A 22,675-nucleotide genomic window follows, 5' to 3' on the forward strand; every position below is an offset into this window, starting at 1 on the left:
CACACACACACACACAAACACACAGACTATAAGTACTAGAATTAGATCTTTGGTAGGGACGTATATGCTCATATGGACAGTACCATGCTGTAGGTGTATTTTGTTGCCTTTGGAGACTAAACTTGCAAAGACATGAAATTCCATAGAGATGGAGCCACCTAGAGATTTATGGAAAAATCAGCTGCCTCTGGAGTCCATCTGGCTCCCAAGTGCTCATCTGATCTTGCAGACTCTGTGGACCAAGTGTTCAATGCCACATTTGTCACCACTGAGTCTTATCGGAGCAAAATTCTTGACCTTGTGGAGCAAAACCCTTTGGCGGTCAGATGAGACCTTCTCGAAAGAATGTTTTGAAATTATTTCACTTTGAAGTTAATGAAAATAGAGATATCTTTTTTCCTTTACAAGTTCATGGACTCCTTGAGATCCATTCATGGAACCCTAGGGCATTCATGATTCTCCAGGTAAAGAATTGTTATTTCAGAGCCCCACTTGTACTTGTGAATTCTAATTCTTTCTTTTTGCAAAAAAGGGCAACATTTTACTGGCAAATATTCTCCAGAAAGATCCCCTAAGACATTCCTGTAATAAATTACTTGAAAAAACAATTGTCTATATTTTACTCCTGAAGACTTTCTCCTCCAGGTGAGGTAGCATTTACTCTGTGATATTTAGCTTTATCTAACCTGCTGCAGGACTGTGGGGTCTGAACCAAGGAAGCACCCAAGCCAGTAATCATCTTTTTTGTCCTTCTAAAGGCTCCAGAAAATCTTAATATGACTGAGGGTAGAAATTCATTAGAAAATAGTTCAAAGTTCAAAGCTTTAAAAACAAATGTTAAATGTTTTTGCATGAAACTGGGAAAAATAAAATACTAAATAAATAAATTTTTTAGGGTTTCTTTTTGCAAGGCAGTGGGGTTAAGTGGCTTGTCCAAGGCCACAAAGCTAGGTGGGTATTAAGTATCTGAGGTTAGAATTGAACTCAGGTCCTCCTGACTCCAAGGCCAGTGCTCTATCCACTGTGCCACCCAGCTGCTCCATAAATAAATTTTTAAAAAAGAAAAAAGAAAATGGTTCATCAATTCCAACTCCAGCCAAGATGATGGAAGATGAGAATTTTTTCCCATTCATTTTACAAAAATGTCTCTGAAACTGATTAAGAAATTAAAACAATAACAATGGCTGATTTTGGTCTGGTGAGGTTTGTGAAGCTTATACCATGGATGTTGCCCAGAGTGTCCCAGAATCCTTTAGTGTTGTTTGAAGCTATTAAACCTCCCTAACTCCAAATCAAGCCCTCTTTTTCACAGAGGACAAATGTAAGAGTCATGACTTGCCCTGGGTCATACAACTAAATGAGCAGTCACAGGGAATCCAATCCTAGGTCTCTTGTCTGATACAGTTTAAGACATTCTAAAGAATAATAATGGTGCTGGTTTTCAAAATATTGGGAGGGGGCAAAAGGGGGTTGTTCAATCTCTATTGTTTCATGGATACTCATTAACAAGGCACCTGTGGTATCACCTTGGAGAGCTGTCAGCCAAACCAAGCCACTAACTAAGTGACTGGCCCAGAGTCAAACATCCACTGCAGTACCTCAACTAAACCTAGATCTTCCTCAACTCCAAGGCCAGTTTTCCTTCTGTCTCTCTCTGTCTCTCTCTGTCTCTCTGTCTTTATTTTTTTTTTCATTTTTATTTATTTAAGACAATGGAGTTGAGTGATTTGCCCAAGTCACACACCTAGACAATTATTAAGTGTCTGAGGTCACATTTGAACTCAGGTTCTCCTGACTCCAGGGCCAGAATCACAACCTAACTGCCCCCTTCTCTATCTCTCTCTCTCTGTCTCTCTGTCTCTCTCTCTCTGTCTCTCTGTCTCTCTCTCTCTCTCTCAATCTGTGTGTGTATATGTCTCTCTGTGTCTCTGTCTGTCTTTGTCTCTGTCTTTCTCTGTCTCTCCCTCTCTGTCTCCCTGTCTCTCTATCTCTGTCTCTCCATGTGTCTCTCTGACTCTTTCTCTTTCTCTGTCTCTGATTCTGTCTTTTTCCCTCTCTTTCTGTCTGTCTGCCCATCTCTCTCTCATAGCACATAGGCTTTCAAGTCACTGCCTCTCTGTTGGAAATACTTTCCTGAAAACCTTTTTTTTCTCAAGGAAATAATCTGATTGCAACTGAAGAAGAAAACCACAAAGTTACAACTCACTATTTCCTTTTTTTCCTTTGTTTGTTTTTTGGTCCAGGCTACAAAGTGGGATGAACTTGCAAATTTGTTTTGTGAATGACAGTGGCAGTGACAAAGACAGTGATGCAGATGACAGTAAGACAGAAACAAGCCTGGATACCCCTTTGTCACCTATGGTAAGCCCATGGAGAAAGTTAATCCCTCATATATTCTCGCACTGAACTCATCAAGCTACTCAGTTCATTGAAAGACTAGAGTTGTGACAGAGAAATCAGATAAAATTTTGTAAGCTCTTGGAAAATTATAATTAGTGAAGGAGAAAATTATGGTGCATTAAAAGTGAAAATGAGGGTTAAAGCTGGGCTGTGACTTTTAAATAAATGTAAGTTGAGTGTTCCAATGAAGGAACATTCTCCTCCCAGAGAAGCTTATAAGTATAAACTCCAGCCATCATTGATTGCCACCAAGAAAGCCATCAAGTTAGTAGATAGACTGTTGGAGTTGAAATCAGGAAGATCTGGGTTTAAATCCTGCCTCTATCATATACTGTATGCCCCTGACCAAGTTTGTTGAGCCTCAATTTCCTCTTTAATAAAAGGAAGAGATTGGACTAAGTTGTCTATTAAATACATTCCAGTTCTGATTCTATGATCTGATACTCAGCACAAAGATACACAAGTATAAAATGCAAAGCAGGTAAATAAATAATTCATGGGAAAAAGATAACAACTGTCAAAATTGGGGAAAACTTCATGTAGAAGGGAATCCCGAGACTGAGTTTTACAGAGGATGAAGAAGCTGAGAGCGGAAGTAAGATGGCAGAGCATTGGAGACCTAGGAAGAAGCTATTCAAATGTGACTTTTCTCTACTGATGATCAGATCGTGAGATTGTTGGTTCATTTCTGCCCTTTGGGTGTCATAGTTTCATCTGCTTCACAAAGTCTGATCCTCCATGTGTCCCAGATTGTAGAAACTTTGGATTCGATTTCAGAATGACCCTTTGACTCTTTTTGTTTCATCTGGCTATTCACAAAAAAAAAGGTTGGGTCAAGGGAAGCTTTAATTTTATAAATTGATAGCTCTCTTACAATTCATTGCATCTTATCCCTGACATCCCACTCATTTCTGCCCTTTGGGTGTCACAGTTTCATTTGCTTCATAGTCTGATCCTCCCTGTGTCCCAGATTACACAAACTTTGAATTAAATTTCAGAATGACCCTTTGACTCTTTTTGTTTTGTCTGGCTACTCACAAAAAAAAAGGTTGGGTCAGGGGAAGCTTTAATTTTATAAATTCACATCTCTCTTACAATAAATTGCATCCTCACCCTGACATCCTGCTCATACTGAAACAAGAAAGCTAAATTCTCTCTTTATCGTTGGGGGGAGTGGCTTCAGCACCAAGGACACCAAAGCCATGTAGCAAGATACATGAGTGGAAAAGTGAACACTGATTCAAACCCAAAGCATTCTGTCATACAAAGATATCATAGAATAGATGTCCATTTTGGAACTTAGAAAAATTAAACAAGTCATTATCTTTGTTTTTCTTGTCACATCCCAGAGCAAGCAAAGCTCTTCCTACTCTGACAGAGACACAACTGAAGAGGAGTCGGAGTCCCTGGATGACATGGATTTCCTCACCAGACAAAGGAAGCTGCAGGCTGAGGCCAAGATGGCACTTGCTATGGCCAAACCAATGGCCAAGATGCAAGTAGAAGTGGAGAAACAAAACAGGAAAAAATCTCCAGTGGCTGATCTCGTAAGTATCTGTGCAAACATTCAGAAGGCTGCCTAGCTACCAATATCATCTCAGTCCTTCTCAACTAAGAGTTACACAATCCTGGATTTCACAATGACATTCTTAAGAAAAATACCCAATGTTATTGAGAAACAGTTCACTGTGATTCTTTTTGTTCCCAAGACATTGTCTCTTGCTAGACAATAGCTATATAAGCAAAAAATTTCTCAAAAACGACCTTGGAAATAATAGTATCCAATCTCTCCTTTCTCTAATTTTACAGATAGAAACTTGAGGCCAAAAGAAGTTTAAGCATGAGATCAAGGCCTCATAGTGAGTTAGTAATCAAATTTTATTTTCAACCAGTCTCCTCCTTCCAAGCCTATGTCCTCTCTACTCCATCAAACTTCTAATTTTCCTTGTGTGAATTGCTGAATTTTTGAAATTTGTATTTCTTGCTGAATTTTTCTTAATATGTGTACCTTAATTGGATCCCCCCAAGGCAGATTAATCATGTGTTTTAGACTCTTGAGAGAATTTTTGAAATTCAACCTCTTAAAAGTTACTTAGTCATAGGCTTAAAAACAAAAGTTAGCATCATTTGCAGTAGGGGAAATAGTAGAAACTTTCCCTACAAATGCGATAGTAAAGCAAGGGTGCTCCTTTTCTCCACTATTATTCACATAGGTCTAGAAATGCTAATAATCTCAATAAAATGAGGGGGAAATTAAAGGCATAAACATAGGTGAAGAAAAGACAAAAGTATCTCCTTTTTTGCTGCCATAATATTTTACTTAGGAAAACGCAGAAACTCAAGAAAGAAACTAATTGAGACAATATATTCAAGAAAGTAGCAGGATGCTAAATGAATCCATAAAAATGTAGGGTCATGTCAACGTCATCATTTCTATGTTTCATATTTCCAATAATGAATAGTGCATCAGAGCTTCTCATTAGGTACCCCAGACTCCTACATCAATTCCTCCAGAAGACTCCCGGTTTAATTATCTGTATTAAAAGCCCATAAGAAAGGGATTTTTTTTTACATAAGAACTGTTTTAAAGTATTTTGAACAAAAGGCATCTGTGCACCTACTGATCCAGAGCATTCTTAAATTGAGATGCTTAAAAGTATACTTCCTAAATTTATATTAACTGAATAGCAATAAATGGACTTCCTTTTTATGGAAGAAAGGACAGTGCCTTAACCTTGGAAATAGGAAGTCTGAATTTGAATCCCATCTTACCAAACTCCTAGTCGTGTGACTAGGCTCACATTCTTTCATCAACAAAATAAAGATTATAATCCTGAACAGTCATTTCATAGGATTATTAAGAGGAAAGTGCTTACAAATTCATATAGCTATGAATCAGGATGATGATGGTGGTGGCAGTGATGGTGACGATGATGATGATGATGATGATGATGATGGGGGATTGGTTCTCTTGGATTTGATCAAGTAGTCCTATTTAAGTCTGTTTTTTCCTCTTTCCTTTTCTAATCGTTAGCTGCCACATATGCCTCATATAAGTGAATGTTTGATGAAAAGAAGTTTAAAACCTACTGACCTGAGAGACATGACCATTGGGCAGCTACAAGTGATTGTCAATGATCTCCACTCCCAAATAGAGAGTAAGTATAAGACATCTCATTTTATGTAACTAAATTCAACAAACATTTATTTATATATATATATATATATATATATTATATATATATATATATATATATATATACACACACATATACATAAGTGATTAAGCTTTAAGTTAACCATTTTGACAATATATCGAATGTTTATTCATTGTAATTTGACATGTTCCCATTTGGCCATTCATCTGTTCATCTGGAGGAAATAGGGATTTCTGCTAAGATGAGGGTGAAAATCTCAGAGGGACTCAGCTCTAGACTACCCATAGTGGAGGGATATAAAAGGGGCACCAGACAGACCAGTGACTAAGAAATCCAAAAAGAAATATCAGTAAGCTTCTTCATCTAATACAAGACTATGTAAAAAAACCAAAAAGAGAAATTTTGATTACTACAAGATAGGACCTATCGGAGAAACCAGCACAAAATCAGATGAATGGGTCATGGGCCTATGGCAGAACTCTGACTTCAGAAGCCCAAGGGGAAGGGGGGAAATGGAAGATCATGGCGGCATCTCAACCAGGGAAACCCTGGCAAGTGGAGAGGTAGAACATAGGGACCCCGACCAGGGATAATCCACCACAAATCTCTGACCAGGTATCTGGTATTTGAATAGTACTCATAGGGTGAACAAAAGTGGAAACACAAGGTAAGTAGTGTCAGAGCCAAGCAGTCCCTGACTTCCTCAATCAAAAGTGTAGGGGAAGATGGAAGCGCAGGCAAAAAGTCCTAAATCAGGAACTGAAACTAGAGAAATGAATAAACTAAATGAACACTATTAAGAAATGCTTTGGATCAGGATATTAAACCCAAAAGAGGATAATTCTACAACACTGACGATAGAATGGGAAATTAAAAAATTAGAATCCTAATGACTTCAAAGACCATAGTGGAGATCAAATAGGAAACATTGGAGGAATTAACCATTCTTTTTTCCTCTTTTAATGATCTTAACAGAGAAAATAAAAGGAAAGTATAATGAATAGACTAAGAAAGAAATGACCAGAAGAGATATGGTACTTACTATTTCCTATAATTGGAGTGTGTAGGAAGAACATATAAAATATAAGAAGGGGTGAGGTGCAGGAATAACATTAACCTCATTCTTATCCAGACCAAACAAAAGAGAACTGAACACACACACACACACACACACACACACACACACACACACACACACACACACATTCATATACACAGAAAGAGTAATATTGAATTAAATTCAAAAAGTAAACAAGTTAAGGGCAGTTAAGAAGTTTAAAAGGAAAGACAAAGTTGGAGGGACTATAGCCACAAGTAAAATAAATTTCTGTTTTTGTAGACAGAAAATAATAGGGAGACCAACAGGGACATGGGAGTATAAGAACCAATGACTGCTTGGAGTCTGGACCAGAAAAATAGATGACACAGTGAATAGAATGTCAAACCTGGACTTGGAAAAACCTGAGTGATCTGATTAAAATTCTGCCTCAGATACTTATTAGCTGTGGGAATCTGGGCAAGTCATTTAAACTTATTTGCCTCAGTTTCCTCCTCTGTCAAATGACCTAGAGAAGGAAATAGCAAACCATTCCAGTATCTTTGCCAAGAAAATCCAAATAAAGTCACAAAAAGTCAGATACAGTGGAAAATGCCTAAACAACAATAATGGAATGAAAATATATAATTTAAACAATTGTAGAAATGTTTCTTTTTCATGGTTGGGCTATGCCATAGAAATAAACAACACTATTGCCAAAATTTATTTTTCAATGCTATGCCACCTGAACATAAAGGGTTCCTTTACAGAACTAGAAAAAATAATAACAAAATTCATGCAGAGGAACAAATGATCAAAAATCTCATGACAAAAATGGGAAAGAAGAGAATTTAGCAGTCCCGAAAGGTAATCGTTATTAAAACTATTTAGTACCAGTTAAAAATAGCAAAGTAAATCAGTGGATAAGATCAGAAACACAAGATACAGAAATGCATAGAGGGAGGGACCAAAAAACTTCTCAACTAGTGGTGGAGGTGCTCATTATTCAAATAAAGCTATGAGGGGTGGAAAGAAAAACAATATGACAAAAATTAGGTTCACATAAATATTCCATACCATATCCCACAATCGACATCAAAAAGATACCTGACCTAGATGCAAATAGATTAAGAGATTATATCACAAATAAAAATTCTTGGCCAAACCAGGGATTAAGAGAGAAAACGAAAGCTATGCATTAATGATGCTTGTCTCATTCTCGAAGAAGACTATGACATCGGGGGAGGTGATGCCATGACAAGCACATGAATTGGATGTGAGTGAGGGGGCTGTGCTAAGTCACCAAATTTACTCTCTCCTCCAGAACCGTCTGGATCCAGTGGCCAGATAGGAATCAGGATGACCTGAGTTGGCCCAGGATATGAGGCAGGCAGGGTGAAATAACTTGCCCAAGGTCCCTGTCCTCTTATTTCGAGACCAGTGCTCTGTCCACTATACCACCTAGCATCCACACTGTGGACTACCACAAGTGATTTGGAATTAAGTCCAAAAAGCCACTAAGTTCTACATATTCTTTGACCCAGCCATACTTCTCCTAGGCTTAGATTCCAAAGTGTTCAAAATTCCCATCCTTACAAAAGCCCTCATAGCAGCATTTTTTGATGTAGCAAAGACCAGGAAACTAAGCCATTACCCATCAATTGAGTAATGGCTATTCAGGTTCTAGCACATGATGGAATGGAATGTTCTTGGGCTGTAATGAAAGGGACAGATCCAGAGAAGTCTTGGAAGACTTGTATGAACTCATGGAGAGTTAAATGAATAAACCAGAAGAAGAAATCTTACAAAATCTACAATATTGGAAACAAAAATGTTAAAATACTTGAGAACTCTCATCAATGTAATATTGAAAGAATGCTTTTGAAAAGCCCAATTTCAGAGGAATGATGATGAAACCTGTTTCATGCCTCTTTCCATCAATATATTATTTGGAGCTCAGGGGAAAAGAGAATTTGATTCTATAAAATTTATGTAAATAAGGCTACTTATTCTCTATCTGGGAATGATTTTCTTCCCTTAAATTAAAAAAAAATAGTCTCCAGTTTGTTTTCCTAGAGAATAAATTACTATGGATGCTAGTCCCTGAAGACTTTTAAACAACACATCACCATATTATTTCTTGAGATCACAAAATTGTTATCTGGTAGTTTTTGAAGGACCAGTTCTAATTCATAGATTCTCCAAGTTAGAAGGGGTCTCAGGTCAATCTAGTCAACCCTGGCCAAACTGGCCAAGAATCCCAGTTACAACACACCCCATGAGTGGTATCCAGTCTTTTCCTGAATTCTCCAAAGAGGGGAAACCTATTACCTCTGGCAGCACCCCTTCTTCTTTGGACTAGCTCCTATTATGGGAAAGTTCAAGTCACATTGGCTCTTGGATTAGCATTAATGCTATATATAATTTTGGAAGCAGGTATCCAGTCTACAAGTATTTATTACATTCTTGCTTTGGGCTAGATACAGTACATGAATGAATGAGTGAATGAATGAAAAAATTATGGACAAAACATTATTCTAAATGTGGAACATTCATGTAGAAAAGTCTTCAAGGAGCTTACCTTCCAATGGGGGAGACAATATATTAAAAATAAGTACAAATAAGACTTGTATAGAGTATAGGGAAGTGATCATAGTGGAGAAGGCAACTGGGGAAACTGAGACAGACTTCTTGAAGAAAGTGGATTTTATCTGAGTCACAACGTTAAGAAACCTGGTATTCTTAGAAGCAGAAATACAAACTATTTTTTAGATGGTGGAGTGTATTTAAAGTAGGGGTCCCTCTGTTCTTCCTGTCGTGGAAGTTAAACCCTCAAGCCTATCTCTGTTGAGGCAAAACCCTAAGGTTCCCATGGGGAATTCTCATTATGGAAAGAGAAAAACATGCCACTTACCCATCCTTTCCGGTAGCAGTAGCCAAATGAGCACATGTGACTTACTTCATAAGGGTTGGAAGTATTCCCACAGAGGTAGCTTTTATTCCAGGTCTTTGCTGTTGTTTTTCTCCCTGGCATCCCTTCTCCCAAGAGGCTAATTAAGTTCTCCCTGCTGTATCTCCAGTTTCAGATGGTACCACTAATCTGATATTTCTTATTTCTCTGTAACCTCATTCTTGCTGGGAGGCTGCCTACAGGCATCTTTCCCCAGGGTGATTTTCAGGATTCTGAGCAGTGGGTCTGGATGAAAGACCCAGCCTCAGACAATCATCCTAAAAGCTCTCTCTCCCATCTAGATCCAAGCCTTATGGTGGTGCAACCTCCACATTTCTTATATTAGATTCAATGTCAACTGCCTCAGATTCAGGAGCATAGCAAGTAATAATTAAATATTCAACAATATAAAACTTTGCAAAATCATCTCAAACCAAAGTCACTGGAGAAGGTACTCATACTGGAAAATCCAACTGTACAGTTATAGCCATTTATAGATCTAAAAGTAGATATAGACTGCCAATTGTTCTAACAATTTCTTCCCACAGAGTGTCCAAAAAGAAAAGTCCTGGGTGAATAATGAGGGTTCTGGTAAATGAGAAAGACCCAATTTTATCCCAGACTAGGCTTTGTCATGTAGTGAATAGCTGTGTTCCTATCTCAGATACCCCAACTGCCCACCAAGATTCTGAGGCACCTGAGGGGTTTGGGGATATCTCTTTTTCCTACTGTGAATGGCTTAAGCTCCTACCAGTTGTACTTCCTTCAGACCAGAGTAGAACAAACCAAACCAGTTCTTAACGTATCAGACCAGCAAGACCATTTCAGGTCAGAGATCAGACCACAGTAAACTATATTACACCCTTGTAGCCCAGACCAGACAACGCTGCCTGAGGCAGCATCTGGTAAATTCCTATTGTGTACAGAGCAGAAAGACCATGAAAAGTGTTGACATTCTTGGCCTACTTGAACTGGGTAGGCTAAGTGGGGCCGTGGATTGGACATTGGTCTTGGAGTGAATCTGGCCTCATACGTTTGACTCTTACTAACAGTGACCTTGGGCAAGTCACCTCACCCTGATGGCCTCACATCCAGGGCCATCTTCAGGCATCCTGATCCATATCTGGCCACTGGACTCAAATGGCTCTGGAGGAGAAAGTGAGGCTGGGGACTTCACACAGCACTCCTTCACTCCAACCCAATTCACTTGCTTGATGTTGTGATCTTCTAAGATAATGAAAAATGTTTTAAAAAATTATGTGAACTGTTCTGATACATTTCATATCTAATACCTCACAAGATCAGGAATAATTCAATTCTGTTCCAGAAATATTTACCAAATGTCTAGTTGGTACCATGCAAAGACCCTGACTGAGGAGACACAAGACAAAAATGAAACCATTCTTGTACACAAGGCCTAATTCTACTGAGTAAACTCTACTGAGTTGATATTCAACGGGTACACAGAAAAGTGAATGTGAAAGAACTTAAAAGTGGTTTGGGGATAGGAGAACCACTTGGAGAATCTTGGAGAAATCAAGAAAGGCTTCTTGGAGGAGGGAATCTTGGAACTGAACTTTGAAGGGAGTTGGGCTTCCAAGAGGCAGAGGGGAGAGGGGAGGACAACCTTGCTTATACAAATGACTTGACTATAGTGTAAAAGAAGCAACGTACTAAAAACTAAGTCCATTGCACTGATCAGAGCTATATGGCTACAGTAAAAGTATTCTTCTTTGCTAACTTTTAAGCAAAGCGTCAGCAAACTGATTCAGGGGCCAAAGCAAGCCCCCTGCCTGTTTTGTACCTCCAACTGGCTATTTCCCTACTTTAGGGGGGCCTCTGGCCATATTGGTCTGGTACTGTCTGGGCAACTATAGGTGGAGACTCAAAATTCAGTGAATCTGGTAGATTTTTAAGGATGATTAATTAAATATTTGAGCAAATAAAACCCCCGAATGATGTTATAAATATCAAAATGACCCTTGACAGAAAAAAGGTACTCCACTCTTTCTCAGCATCCTCCAAGTTAAGAAGGGTTTTACATTTAAAAATTCAACCAGGGGGTGGTTAGGTGGTGTAGTAGATAGAGCACTGGCCCTGGAGTCAGGAGTACCTAAATCCAGCCTCAGACACATAATAATTACCTAGCTGTGTGGCCTCGGGCAAGCCACTTTAACCCCATTTCCTTGAAAAATCTAACAAAAAAAAAAAAAAAAAAATTCAACCAAATTTTATTTTAAAATGTCTGCTGACTCTTGTTTTAAGACCTGGTCAGCTCCATGTTTGGAATATTTTATGTGCTGCCATTTACAACTGCTATGTCAACTATTTGCCCAACTGTTGTTCATTAGTTTAACTGTTTTAAGGGAGTGAGGGATTAAGGGATTATTGTATCAAAATAAGAGGCATCCATAAATCCTGTTTTAAAAGGTAATTGTGCTGGAAATGCCCTGGAACCCTTGAAATCTTCATGCTGAAAGCTTGGGGGTAGAGAGCAGCAAAGTCTCAGAAACCCATGACTTTGAGAAGTGGCGGTTATTCTTTCCCGCCACCCCAATGAGGTTCTGAAATGAGAGGGGACATCAGGGACTCCAGGTTTACATCAGCTTGACTTTGGCCTTTCTTTGCTTTGGCCACAGGCTTGAATGAAGAGTTGGTGCAGCTGCTCCTCATCCGCGATGAATTGCACACGGAACAAGATGCCATGTTGGTTGACATAGAAGATTTGACCAGGTGAGTATTGTGGAGAAGAATGGGATTTTCATTGTTCCATGGACTTGCTTCTGAAAGGAAGTTCCTTGAGGGTAGAGACTATTTAATTGTCTTTGTACCCGCAATAGCTAACATGGCACCTGGCACATAGTAGGTACATGATCAATCAATGTTTCTTGAATGGATTAAAATGAGGCATTAAGGAATCTCAGAATTCCTTCTATAATAAATGTAACAGGTATCATTTGGAAGGCAGTGAGTGTGTGTGCCAGTGCTAAAAACTTTACAAATATTATCGCATTGATCCTCAAAACAACCCTGAAAGGCTATTGTCATTCCCATTTTACAGATGTGGTTACTGAGGCATACAGGGAGAAATGATTTGCCCAAAGTCACATAGCTAGTAAGTGTTTAAGGTGAGATCTGAACTCAGGTCTTCCTAACTCCTAATCCAGTGCGTGGGGGGGGGGGGGTATGTGGGTATATGAGTGATATTGTTGGCTATTTCTTTACAAAAGTGGCAGATTGCTTTGTTTTAAGTCCCCAAAAGAAAGCATCCCATTGGAGCAACTAAGTGCCACTATGGATTGAGCATTGGTCCTGGAGTCAGGAGGACCTGAGTTTAAATCCGGCCTCAGTTACTTAATAATGACCTAGTTGTGTGGTCTTGGGCAAGCCACTTAACCCCATTGCCTTGCAAAAAAAAACTAAAAAAAAAGAGCATCCCATCCATGGCTGCCATTTTCAGTTTTCACTCCTGATTTTGCTTTCTTAGCCACTGTAGAAGCTCCATTTCAACTGAATCACAACCTTTCAGGCAGCCCTGGGGTCCTAACATCTAAAGACAGACTCCCATGGGGAAGGAGTCCTGAGCCCATTCAGGAAGACCATGGACTCCACTCTCCATCTCCTCCCTCCTGATGCATAAGATGTTGGAAAGAGCCCTATCTGGCCCCGGCTTCTGCCAGGCCCAGTGCCTGCTGACAGCTCACCCTTCCTGCACGGTGAATCATAAACCAGAGGCTCTTGTTTGGCTGCCAAAGGGTAACAAATGCCTCCCTCCCTCAGACACCAACAAACTAGGTCAGAGCTGGTCAGGTGGCCCAGTTCTTAAGTTCACCCACAAGAGGGTTGAGCAGTGCAGTGAGGCTGTGAGAATGGAATGCTCCAGAAGGCCATTTGGGCAGTGTGTGGCCTGTGCCCTTCCCCAGGGGCCTAGACCAATTGGTGTAGAGGAGGGCGTTGTTAGGAGCCCTTGGCTGGCAGGATTTCTGAGGTGACCATCAGAGAGTGACCACAAAGAAATGGCAACTGTCTAACTCCAGCCCCTCACTTTACAATTGAGGAAACTAGACACTCATCCAAGTGCTCACAGGGTGGATGGGCGGTGGAACAGACTAGAAGTTCAGCCTCCCCCTAGCCAAGGGCTATCCCTGCTAAGGACGATCCAGGCAAGTAGAAGTAGTGGGCAGCGAAAGAGCCCTGAGCTCAGGGAGAGAAAATTGGGGTTCCATTTCTGACTATGCACTTATTAGCTGTGTGACCTTGGGCAAGTGACTGTTCTATTGATTTCTATATAAGGAGGACCTGGGACTAACTAGCTGAGTAGTGTAGTGGATAGAGCCCTAGGTTTGAAGGCAGGAAGACATGAGTTCAAATCCTACCTCAGAACCTTACTATGTTACTCTAGGCAAGTCACTTTGCCTTGGTTTCCTCACCTGTGAAATGAAAGAGCTAGACCACCTGGCTTCTGGGGTCCCTTTGAGCTTTGATCTATAGCTCCAGACCAATTCAACAAACATATATTAAGAGCCTACCACTGTGCCAGATTTATGCTGTTGGAAAGGCCAGAGCCACAAATCATGGGGGGTGGGGGAGGTGGAAAAACACATAAACACATATGTCTAGACCTGGTATTTCAGGGAGAATGAGAACACCAAGGCGGGGGCTCAGGGGATCAGGGAAGTGTTACTGTGGGAGTTAAACTGAGCCTTGAGGGAAATCAGCAAGTTTAAGATATTGGGCACAGCCTAGAAAAAATGCTGAGGCAGGAAATGGGTAATTCAGTTTTTCAGGGAAAATGTTGCAAGAGGAGCAGCTAGGTAGCACAATGGATAGAGCATCAGCCCTGAAGAAAGGAGGATCTGAGTTCAAACCCAACCTCAGATGCTTAAAAATTATATAACTGTGTGACCTTGGGCAAATCACTTAACCCCATTGCCTTTCAAAAACCAAATGGAAGGAAGAGAGAGAGAGAGAGAGAGAGAGAGAGAGAGAGAGAGAGAGAGAGAGAGAGAAGAAGAGAAAAAGAAAGGAGGAAGGAAGGAAGAAGAGAAAAGGAGAGAGTGGAAGGAAGAAGGAAAGAAAGAAAAGAGAAAGAATGAAAAAAGAAAGAAAGATAAAGGAAGGAAGGAAGGAAGAAAGAAAGAAAAAGAAAGAAAGAGAAAGAAAGAAAGAAAGAAAGAAAGAAAGAAAGAAAGAAAGAAAGAAAGAAAGAAAGAAAGAAAGAAAAAAAGAAAAAAGAAAGAAAGAAGAGAAAAAAGAAAGAGAAATGTTGGAAGCAGGGAAGAAATGGAGAGTGAGTTTGGCAAGAAAGGCTGGAGCCAGATGGTAGAGGAGCCACGGAGTGGGTGCTTTGTCCCAGAGACATGGGAAATGCTTGAGCAGGGAGAGAAGATCAGACTACAAAGCACTGTGCAGTCCAGGTGAGACCATAATATAACATTTGTCAAGAGCAAGAATAATTAATTTACATGATCTAGAATTCTCTCTGGGAAAAGATGAAGAAAACGACAGAAACAATGCCGAGGGCTCACTGTAGCAGCTCTTCTCTATCTCTATTAAACTTGTTAAATTAATTTTTCTAACAATGATGGCTCCAGTAACATCCTACTCCTGGACGTCATGGAGACATGGAGAGAATTCTGAATTGTAAAGGCTGCACTCTGGGAGGAAGGTTCTAGAAAACTAAGAAGGCTTCAGAGATCAGCCTGGCAGAGGACTTCTAGGTTTGGTATTCAAGGACCAGCCTAGCCTGGCAAAGAGTTATAGACTTGGCATTTGAGGACCAGCCTGGCCTGGCAAAGACCTATAGGTTTGGAGTTCAAGGACCAGCCTAGCTTGGCAGGGAACAGTGGGCTCAACATTTGAAGATCAGATAAGGAGAGATGAGAGAGCTTGCTATTTGGTCAGCTGAAGGACTATGAAGGTTTGCGTCTTCTCCATTACCCAGGACAGGGAGCAGGGTCATTCCTCATACCTACTGGTAACCAGATCTTTCAGATACCGAAGAAATGAAAAAGGCAACGTAAATAATGTGGATAAAACAACGATGTGTGGTATAGCTTTGGCCAGGTTTTCACTGGGATAAACTGGAAAGCACTTCCTTTCAGATACTTCCCACTTCTCATGACCTCATCTTTAATGGTAAAATAGAAAAAATTTAGTCTTAGTTCCCTTTCTTGACTTTGCCAGAGTGCTAAATCTCAGGATATAAATATAATAGTAATAATAATAAATCACATATTTTTAATATTTCATATAGTACTATAAACATGCCCTTAGTGTATTTTTCACATTCGTCCTGGGAGGTACATGTTATTGCTATCCCTTACTTTACAGATGAGGAAACTGAGGTAGGGAGAAGTTAATTGACTTCCTTGAGGTCCTATGCATAGTAAGTGCCAGTGGATGGATTTTAACCCAAATCTCCCAGATTCCAAGTTCAGTATTCTGACCACTGTGCTTCTTCACTACCTCATGATAAAAGGGAATCAATGCTTTCAATGAGTCAGATTTTGATAAAGCATCAACAATGTGCCAGACACTGGAGGCCTTAGTATACAGAATGGCCCAATCGATTGGGAAGTGGCCTTCCATTTTACAACACAAATCTATTCATAGAGAGTTCTGTTTATCAGTTTCCTTTTATTGGCACCACATTTCCTTATCACTCACTATGGGTCAGATACTAACTCCAAGGTGCTGGGAGCAGAGAGACAAAAATAAGAGGCCCTGCCCTGGAGGAGCTTACAATCTTCAGGGGTAGTTGAGGTAGAATGCACATCTGGAGAGCATCATGAATCAGGAGGATCAACAGGGGCCTGAGTCATCCTTTGAAAGGAGACTGGAATTCTAAGAGTAGACGGAAACCTCTAACACACATGCTGAGAAGAAAAGAAATTATGGGCATTATATAAACTCAGATTTTCTGGGTCATTATATCTTTTTTTTTAATTTTCAGTAGCATGTTAATAGACCTAGAATCAGTCAGACACAGTTCAAATCTGGACCAGATATTTAATATCTGGGTCTGACCTTGAAGTAGTTGGGTAGTGTGGTGGTGAATAGCTTGCAGTCAGAAAGACCTGAGTTCAAATCTAGATGCAGTGAGTTATGAATTGCATGATCTGGGCAGACCTCCCTCTGCCTCAGTGTCCTCGACTATAAATTGGAGACAATTCTTAGCTCCTACCTCCCAGGGCTATTGGGGGTATCCAATGAGATAAAAGTTGGAAAATTCCTTGCAACTTTGTTATTACAACTAATGTTATTAATAATCCTTTTTTTACAACCCAATGGGCTTATATGCATATAAACCCAGGCTATCTTTACTCATTATCCCAATGAGTGGATTTCCCTCAGGACAAAGAGAGTAGTACCAACTTGGACAACACAGAAGATTTGGGCCTTCTAAAAGAGGTCTGTGGGCCAATAAATAATTGTAAACTTTTAACCACTAACAATTTCGTCAGTAAGAATAAAGATTACTTTTCTATAACTTAGAACAGCAATAGCAGTTTTTAATTTCAAAAAGTGGATTAAGAGATAAGAAGTATTCTTTCCCCAGTTATTTATAATTGCAATATTATTCATGCTCACTTCACAGCAGAAAGTACTAAAGAAACCACGAGCTAAAAATATTTGTTTTAATGACACTGGGGCAGAGGTGTCCTGTTAAGCTAAATATAAACCTCTGGTAATAAATGGGCACATGGTATAAACTCCTCTCAATGAGCCTATTAGGAATTTTTTTATATGTGTATAGCAATAATTATTTATTCATTATTATTCTGTATTATTAATATATTTCATTAAAATGTAACATATAACATTATACTACATTTTATTGCTGTATATTGTGATTGCATATCATTATCATACTATATTTTAATAATACATTGTAATTGTCAATAATTATACAACAAATATATAATTATAAATTTATATGACACTGGATATAGAAAGATAAACAATTGCGTCTCTCTCAAGGACTTCTACTACATTGGGAGGGATGTGATACATATATAGCTAAGTATAAGACAAGGTTGTGATTTAGAAGAGGAGAGTTGGCAAGGGGAGAGTTAGTCAAGACACTGTAAATATTTGAGGAGAGAGAGGGGATCAGGGAAGTCTTCACAGAGAGGGTGACTCGTGGGGTGAGTCTTCAAGGAAAAGCAGAATTCTGAAAGGTAGAGATGAGAACAAACTAGGGGGAGGCAAATGTACAAAAGTGGGAAATGACCATGGAAGAGAGCATAGAAATGATCTTGGATCCAAGTTCCTCATTGTGTACCTGAATTCAATTAATTCAAAGAGGTTCACACCTGATAACAATACTCTCCACTAGACTGCCTTTCCTCTTAAGCTCATGTTGAATCCAAGAAACTACTGGTGGTCCAGTGTGTCTGGAATCTAGGCATAAAGGGGAATAATGTAAAATAAATAAAAAAGTAGATTAGAGCCTTATTGTGAAGCATTAGAAGTGCCAAGCCATCTGTAGTTCATCCTAGAAGCAATAGAGGGCACTGAAAGATCCATGGCAAGGGAGTGACCTCATCAGATCTGTGTCTTAGGAAAATCAGTCAGTTGGGAGAAAGATAGATTGGGAGAAACTGGGAGCAGGGAAGTCCATCAGGAAATGATTACGATAATCCAGTTAAGTTTTCAATGGCCATCCAAAGTAGAGAATGAGGATAGATCATAGATGTGCAATTTTAAGGGATTTAAAAAGGCCTCTAGTTCAATGTCCTCACTTTACAGATGGAGAAACTGAGACACACACACATTTGCCCAAAGTTGTACAGAGAGTAAAAAGTCAGAGATAGCATTTGAACTCACCTTCTCTGATTTCCCATTATACACACTACCTTCCACCCTGTCCCAGCCCATGGGAGAGATGGTGTGGAGGGGAAGGAAAGGAGAGGGAGGGATCAGGGATAATTCTGAAAGTTGTTGACTTGAGGAAGAAAGGGGGTAATGCCCTCAGCAAATGGAAAACTTCAAGGAAGGATAAGTTCAAAGGCAAACAGGAGTTAAACTTAGGATACAATAAGTCTGAGGACAGCAACATAGAGGTGTCCAACAGGTAGCTGGAGAGGTGGACTCGAAGGCAAGGTTCACATCGGTGCTGAGTCCATAGCTCTGGGAACTGTCGAGAGGATCGACCAACCCTTTGGGAGATAGCAAGGTCACTATGAAGGAAAGTGTAAAAAGAAAGAGAAGAAGGTCTGGGAAAGAGCCTCCAGAGCTTTCCATGTATCCATGATGAGGAGCAAGAGATGGAGCTGGGCCAGCAAGGTTGGCTGATTAGGAGTGACCGGGAGGATCAGAGGAGAGCCAGGAGGGAGCAGGATCACAGAAGCCAAGGAAGAAGAGAGTGTTCAGGATCATACAAGGAGCACAAGGTCTGAGCAAATGGTCATGGACTCAGCAACTAAGGTTTTCATGAAGAGAAGAGAAGAGCAATTATTGCCCATTTCCAATGCAATATCTCCATGGCTATGTGGGGTAACAAGTGGGGGGCACACTTTTTTCCTCTTAAGTTTGGGAAATAAATATAGTATTACAATGTTCTCAGCAGTACCCTTTCCCCAGTTAACTCTGCCATCAGGAAATAGACAATTTGGGAGATTCCCAAAGCTATCCCATCCCATTTACCTTTATCCCTACCCTCAAAAATTAAACACACACACACACACACACACACACACACACACACACACACACACACACACACAGAGTAACAAGAGCATATTAGCAGCTTTGATGTTGAGGACAAAGAACACTATATCTAAAACTATATCTTTGATTTCTGGCTCGGACACTTACTTAACTGTATGACTTTGGTTAACTATAGATCCCAGGTTCCTAATAATAAAAATGAGCAGATTAGACTCCACCTCCAGGTCTAAATCTATGGCCCTCTATGTTTGTTGAATTAAATTAAATTGACTTGGCTAAGTCACTGTTGACTTGGCATATGGCAGACACGTGCTCCATGGCTATTATCTTGACTTCCTGGCACCAAAGTCCCAGCAATGGTGACTCTGGGCATCTCACTATTTCTGGCACTAAGTTTCCAGGACACAGGTCCAGCAAAACAGGCTCTGCGTTCACATGAAGGGAGCTTTCACTCCTTCCAGATGACTTTTCTTGGTATATGATGACTAATGTCTTTGCCCATTTTCTTGCCAGGTTTCTGGCTTCTCTTGTCCTGATCTGTTATTATCCCCAGAGCCATGAGCTCCAGACAAGGGAAAGGATTGTGTGGATCTTTCTTGAAGAGTATTTTTTTTTTCAGAAATATGAAAGGCAATCCTCCTAAAAGCTGTTCCATTTGAGATTCACAAAAATTCAATCTCAACTGTGAAATCTCTCCCCAATCATTCAAAATTCAGAAATAAAATGGTCTCCCCTCCCCAGGACAGAGGAGAACTTGCATTTCCCTTCTCAGGCCAACTTGACCATTTCCAAAAACCATCTGGATGAATCCGTTGTGTTTTGCTATCCATGGGCATATTTTTTTCCAAACAACATGTTTAATTAGTGCTCGTTAGCATGAGCAAGCCTTGGACTTGGCCATTCTGCCTTCCTCTACCCGCTGTTCAACCTGCTGTCATACTGGGCAGCCTTCAGCTTCCTGGTCACATGAGAGGCTTCCTGGGCAGGAGATTCTTTAGAGTAGGGCATCCTGGTCCTATTCTTGGTGTACCTGACAAGATTATTCTTGGCTCTTTAAGCCATATAGACACCTTAAAGTATGGGAAGGGGTGGTGATGTTTAATAAAAATGCAGATGATTGGAAACAGTATTCAATAATGATTTTGACAGCTTGATTGGAGTCAAGATCTAGATTCTGTCATTTGACCTTGTAATTCAAAGGCACAGTAATTCAAAAGACCTGAAGTCAATGACATATCCAGGGTCACCCAACCAAGATTCATCAGAAACATGTCTTGAAACCCAGTCCAAATCCAGTCTCTGTCCATCAAAGCCACTCATCCAAGAAGTTCAAATGAGATATTATAACAAACTTTAAAGTAATGCATCAATGTCGATTATTATTATTATTATTATCATTATTAATCTTGGTAAAAATACAAATCTATAATGACCTCAGATTCCTATCACAAACCATGAATTCTTTTGGCCTATTTAATTTATTTGTAATTGGATTTTGTAAGGTTGTTTCTCCTTTACCCCAACCTCCACCAAAATCAGTGTTTTCTTGGGTTTTTCTAAATATGACTGACACTTCCCTATGACCAACTTCTCCTACCCCATAATAGAACTTTTCCAACCTCCCTTCAATCTTAGATACATCCTATTGATTTCCTTCTCACCATTAGGTGAGGATTCTTAACCAGAGGTGTTATGAACTTTTCATTTAAAAAACTATTTTAACAGCTATATTTCAATATAATTGGTTTTCTTAGTAATTATGTATAATCTGCACATTAAAAATGATTCTGAGAAGGGTTTCATAGGCTTTATTAGACTGGCTACCAGAGATTAACCAAGGTACAAAAAAATAAAAGAACCTGTAATAGACACCCTAATTAGTAGATAGAACCCCACAATTAATCTAGTTGCTCATTTGAGAAGTACAGTTAATTGAATGGAATATAAATCTTCCAGAAATTGAATTGATATAAATAGATTGCCTTTTAACATTTCTTGGGAATATATTTCTTCATGATCTGATTTGACTCTTTATTCAACTGGAAAATCAGAGAGCAATGGAGACTCTTCCTCTTGGAAGATAATGAATGTTATGATTAATGAATAATAATGAATCTTATGATTAATTTTACAGACATGCTGAAAGTCAGCAGAAGCACCTGGCCGAGAAAATGCCAGCCAAATGAACCCGGAGCCCCCATCAGGAGAGCACGCTCGAAAACTATTGTGCTTTGTGGTTGTGAGATGCGGACACCCTTGGAGGGGTGCACCAAGAAACAAAAAAATCAGTGTTAGTCATTGATGATGTCCGAAGCTTCATGTCCAGTGATTGGCCTTTGCTTCTTAATTTATTTTAATTTTAACTCGTGCCACTAAATAGCCGGCATTTTAATAAAATACAGTTATGAGAAGAAAATGTACAGTAGCCATGCTGTTACAGACCATGGTTGGGAACAGAGGGTAGTTTAACTTTATTTTGAATTTCTTTAGAGACTTTCGGTTGGACCCATCCTTTCCCATTGCCTACTTTTACTCCTCACTGTAGTTCACTCTAAAGAAGCTGTCAAGCCGGTGCTATCCAAGTCCAAACCATACCTGCCTGCCTCGTTGTGAAGTTGTAGCTTTCTGTCATCTGAATATTTTAATCAGTTTTCAACATTTTGTGAATGTTGATACCTGACCTTCATTTTTAGATGTACTATTAACATTCAACTGGATTCAGAGAGTTTCCCTGGAACGTTTTATGTATAAATATGTAAAATAAAAATTGAAAATTTGTTTCATAGGATATGTCTTTTTGTTCAACCATAGACATGGTAACATTCCTTCCTCTTTGCTTTTCAAGGGAAAATCTGTCCATCCTCAGAGAAGGTCATTAGAGCCACTTCCAACAAACAAATGTTGGGAGGTAATAAGCTACCAGCGTAAGACATCTCAAGCATGATGAGTTCATCTGAGCTCAAAGAAGAAGTATTTCTTTACCCAGAAGGATCGAATTTCAGAGTTGGAAGCAACGTCACTGTTCATCAATCCCAGACCACAGCCCCAAAAGAATCTCATTAATAATAATAATAATAATAACTAGAACTTATATAGGATTTTAAGGATTACAAAAATTACTTTCAAACATTATTTAATTTCTTTAAAACAACCCTGGGGGGCAGCTAGGTGGCGCAGTGGATGCACCGGCCCTGGGGTCACTTAACCTCTTTGCCTTGCCAAAAAAAAAAAAAAAAAAAAAAACCTCTGGAAGACAAGAGCTATAATTATGTCAATTTGTAGATGAGGAAATGGAGACAGAGTGAGTTGCCCATGATCTCAAAGCTGGTTAGTGTCTTAGGCCAGATTTAAATCAAGTTTTCCTTACCCCTAAGTCCAGTGTTCTCTATATTTGGTGGTAGAATTAAAACCTACCCTAAAAGCAGTTGTCCAGTCTCTGCTTGAAGACCCCCTAAG

At 39.6% G+C, this 22,675-nt stretch overlaps 1 protein-coding gene across 5 annotated transcripts in view; it reads left to right on the plus strand.

Annotated features, from left to right (window-relative positions):
* Window positions 1-21,989, plus strand: part of SCHIP1 (schwannomin interacting protein 1) — a 220,975-nt gene extending 198,986 nt beyond the window's left edge. For 2 of the 5 annotated variants that reach the window (XM_074190830.1, XM_074190831.1), the window contains 5 exons: window positions 2,244-2,361; window positions 3,750-3,947; window positions 5,435-5,558; window positions 12,184-12,277; window positions 21,354-21,989. In XM_074190830.1, the coding sequence (XP_074046931.1) occupies window positions 2,244-2,361; window positions 3,750-3,947; window positions 5,435-5,558; window positions 12,184-12,277; window positions 21,354-21,405 (586 nt within the window). In that variant the 3' untranslated portion in view covers window positions 21,406-21,989. The remainder of the gene's footprint in view (window positions 1-2,243; window positions 2,362-3,749; window positions 3,948-5,434; window positions 5,559-12,183; window positions 12,278-21,353) is intronic. The other 3 variants (XM_074190833.1, XM_074190832.1, XM_074190834.1) reach the window with 2 other exon arrangements.
* The last annotated feature ends 686 nt before the right edge of the window (window positions 21,990-22,675 follow it).

This window comes from Macrotis lagotis, chromosome 6 (genome assembly GCF_037893015.1).
Source record: "Macrotis lagotis isolate mMagLag1 chromosome 6, bilby.v1.9.chrom.fasta, whole genome shotgun sequence".
In the NCBI taxonomy this organism is placed as follows: Eukaryota; Metazoa; Chordata; class Mammalia; order Peramelemorphia; family Peramelidae; genus Macrotis; species Macrotis lagotis.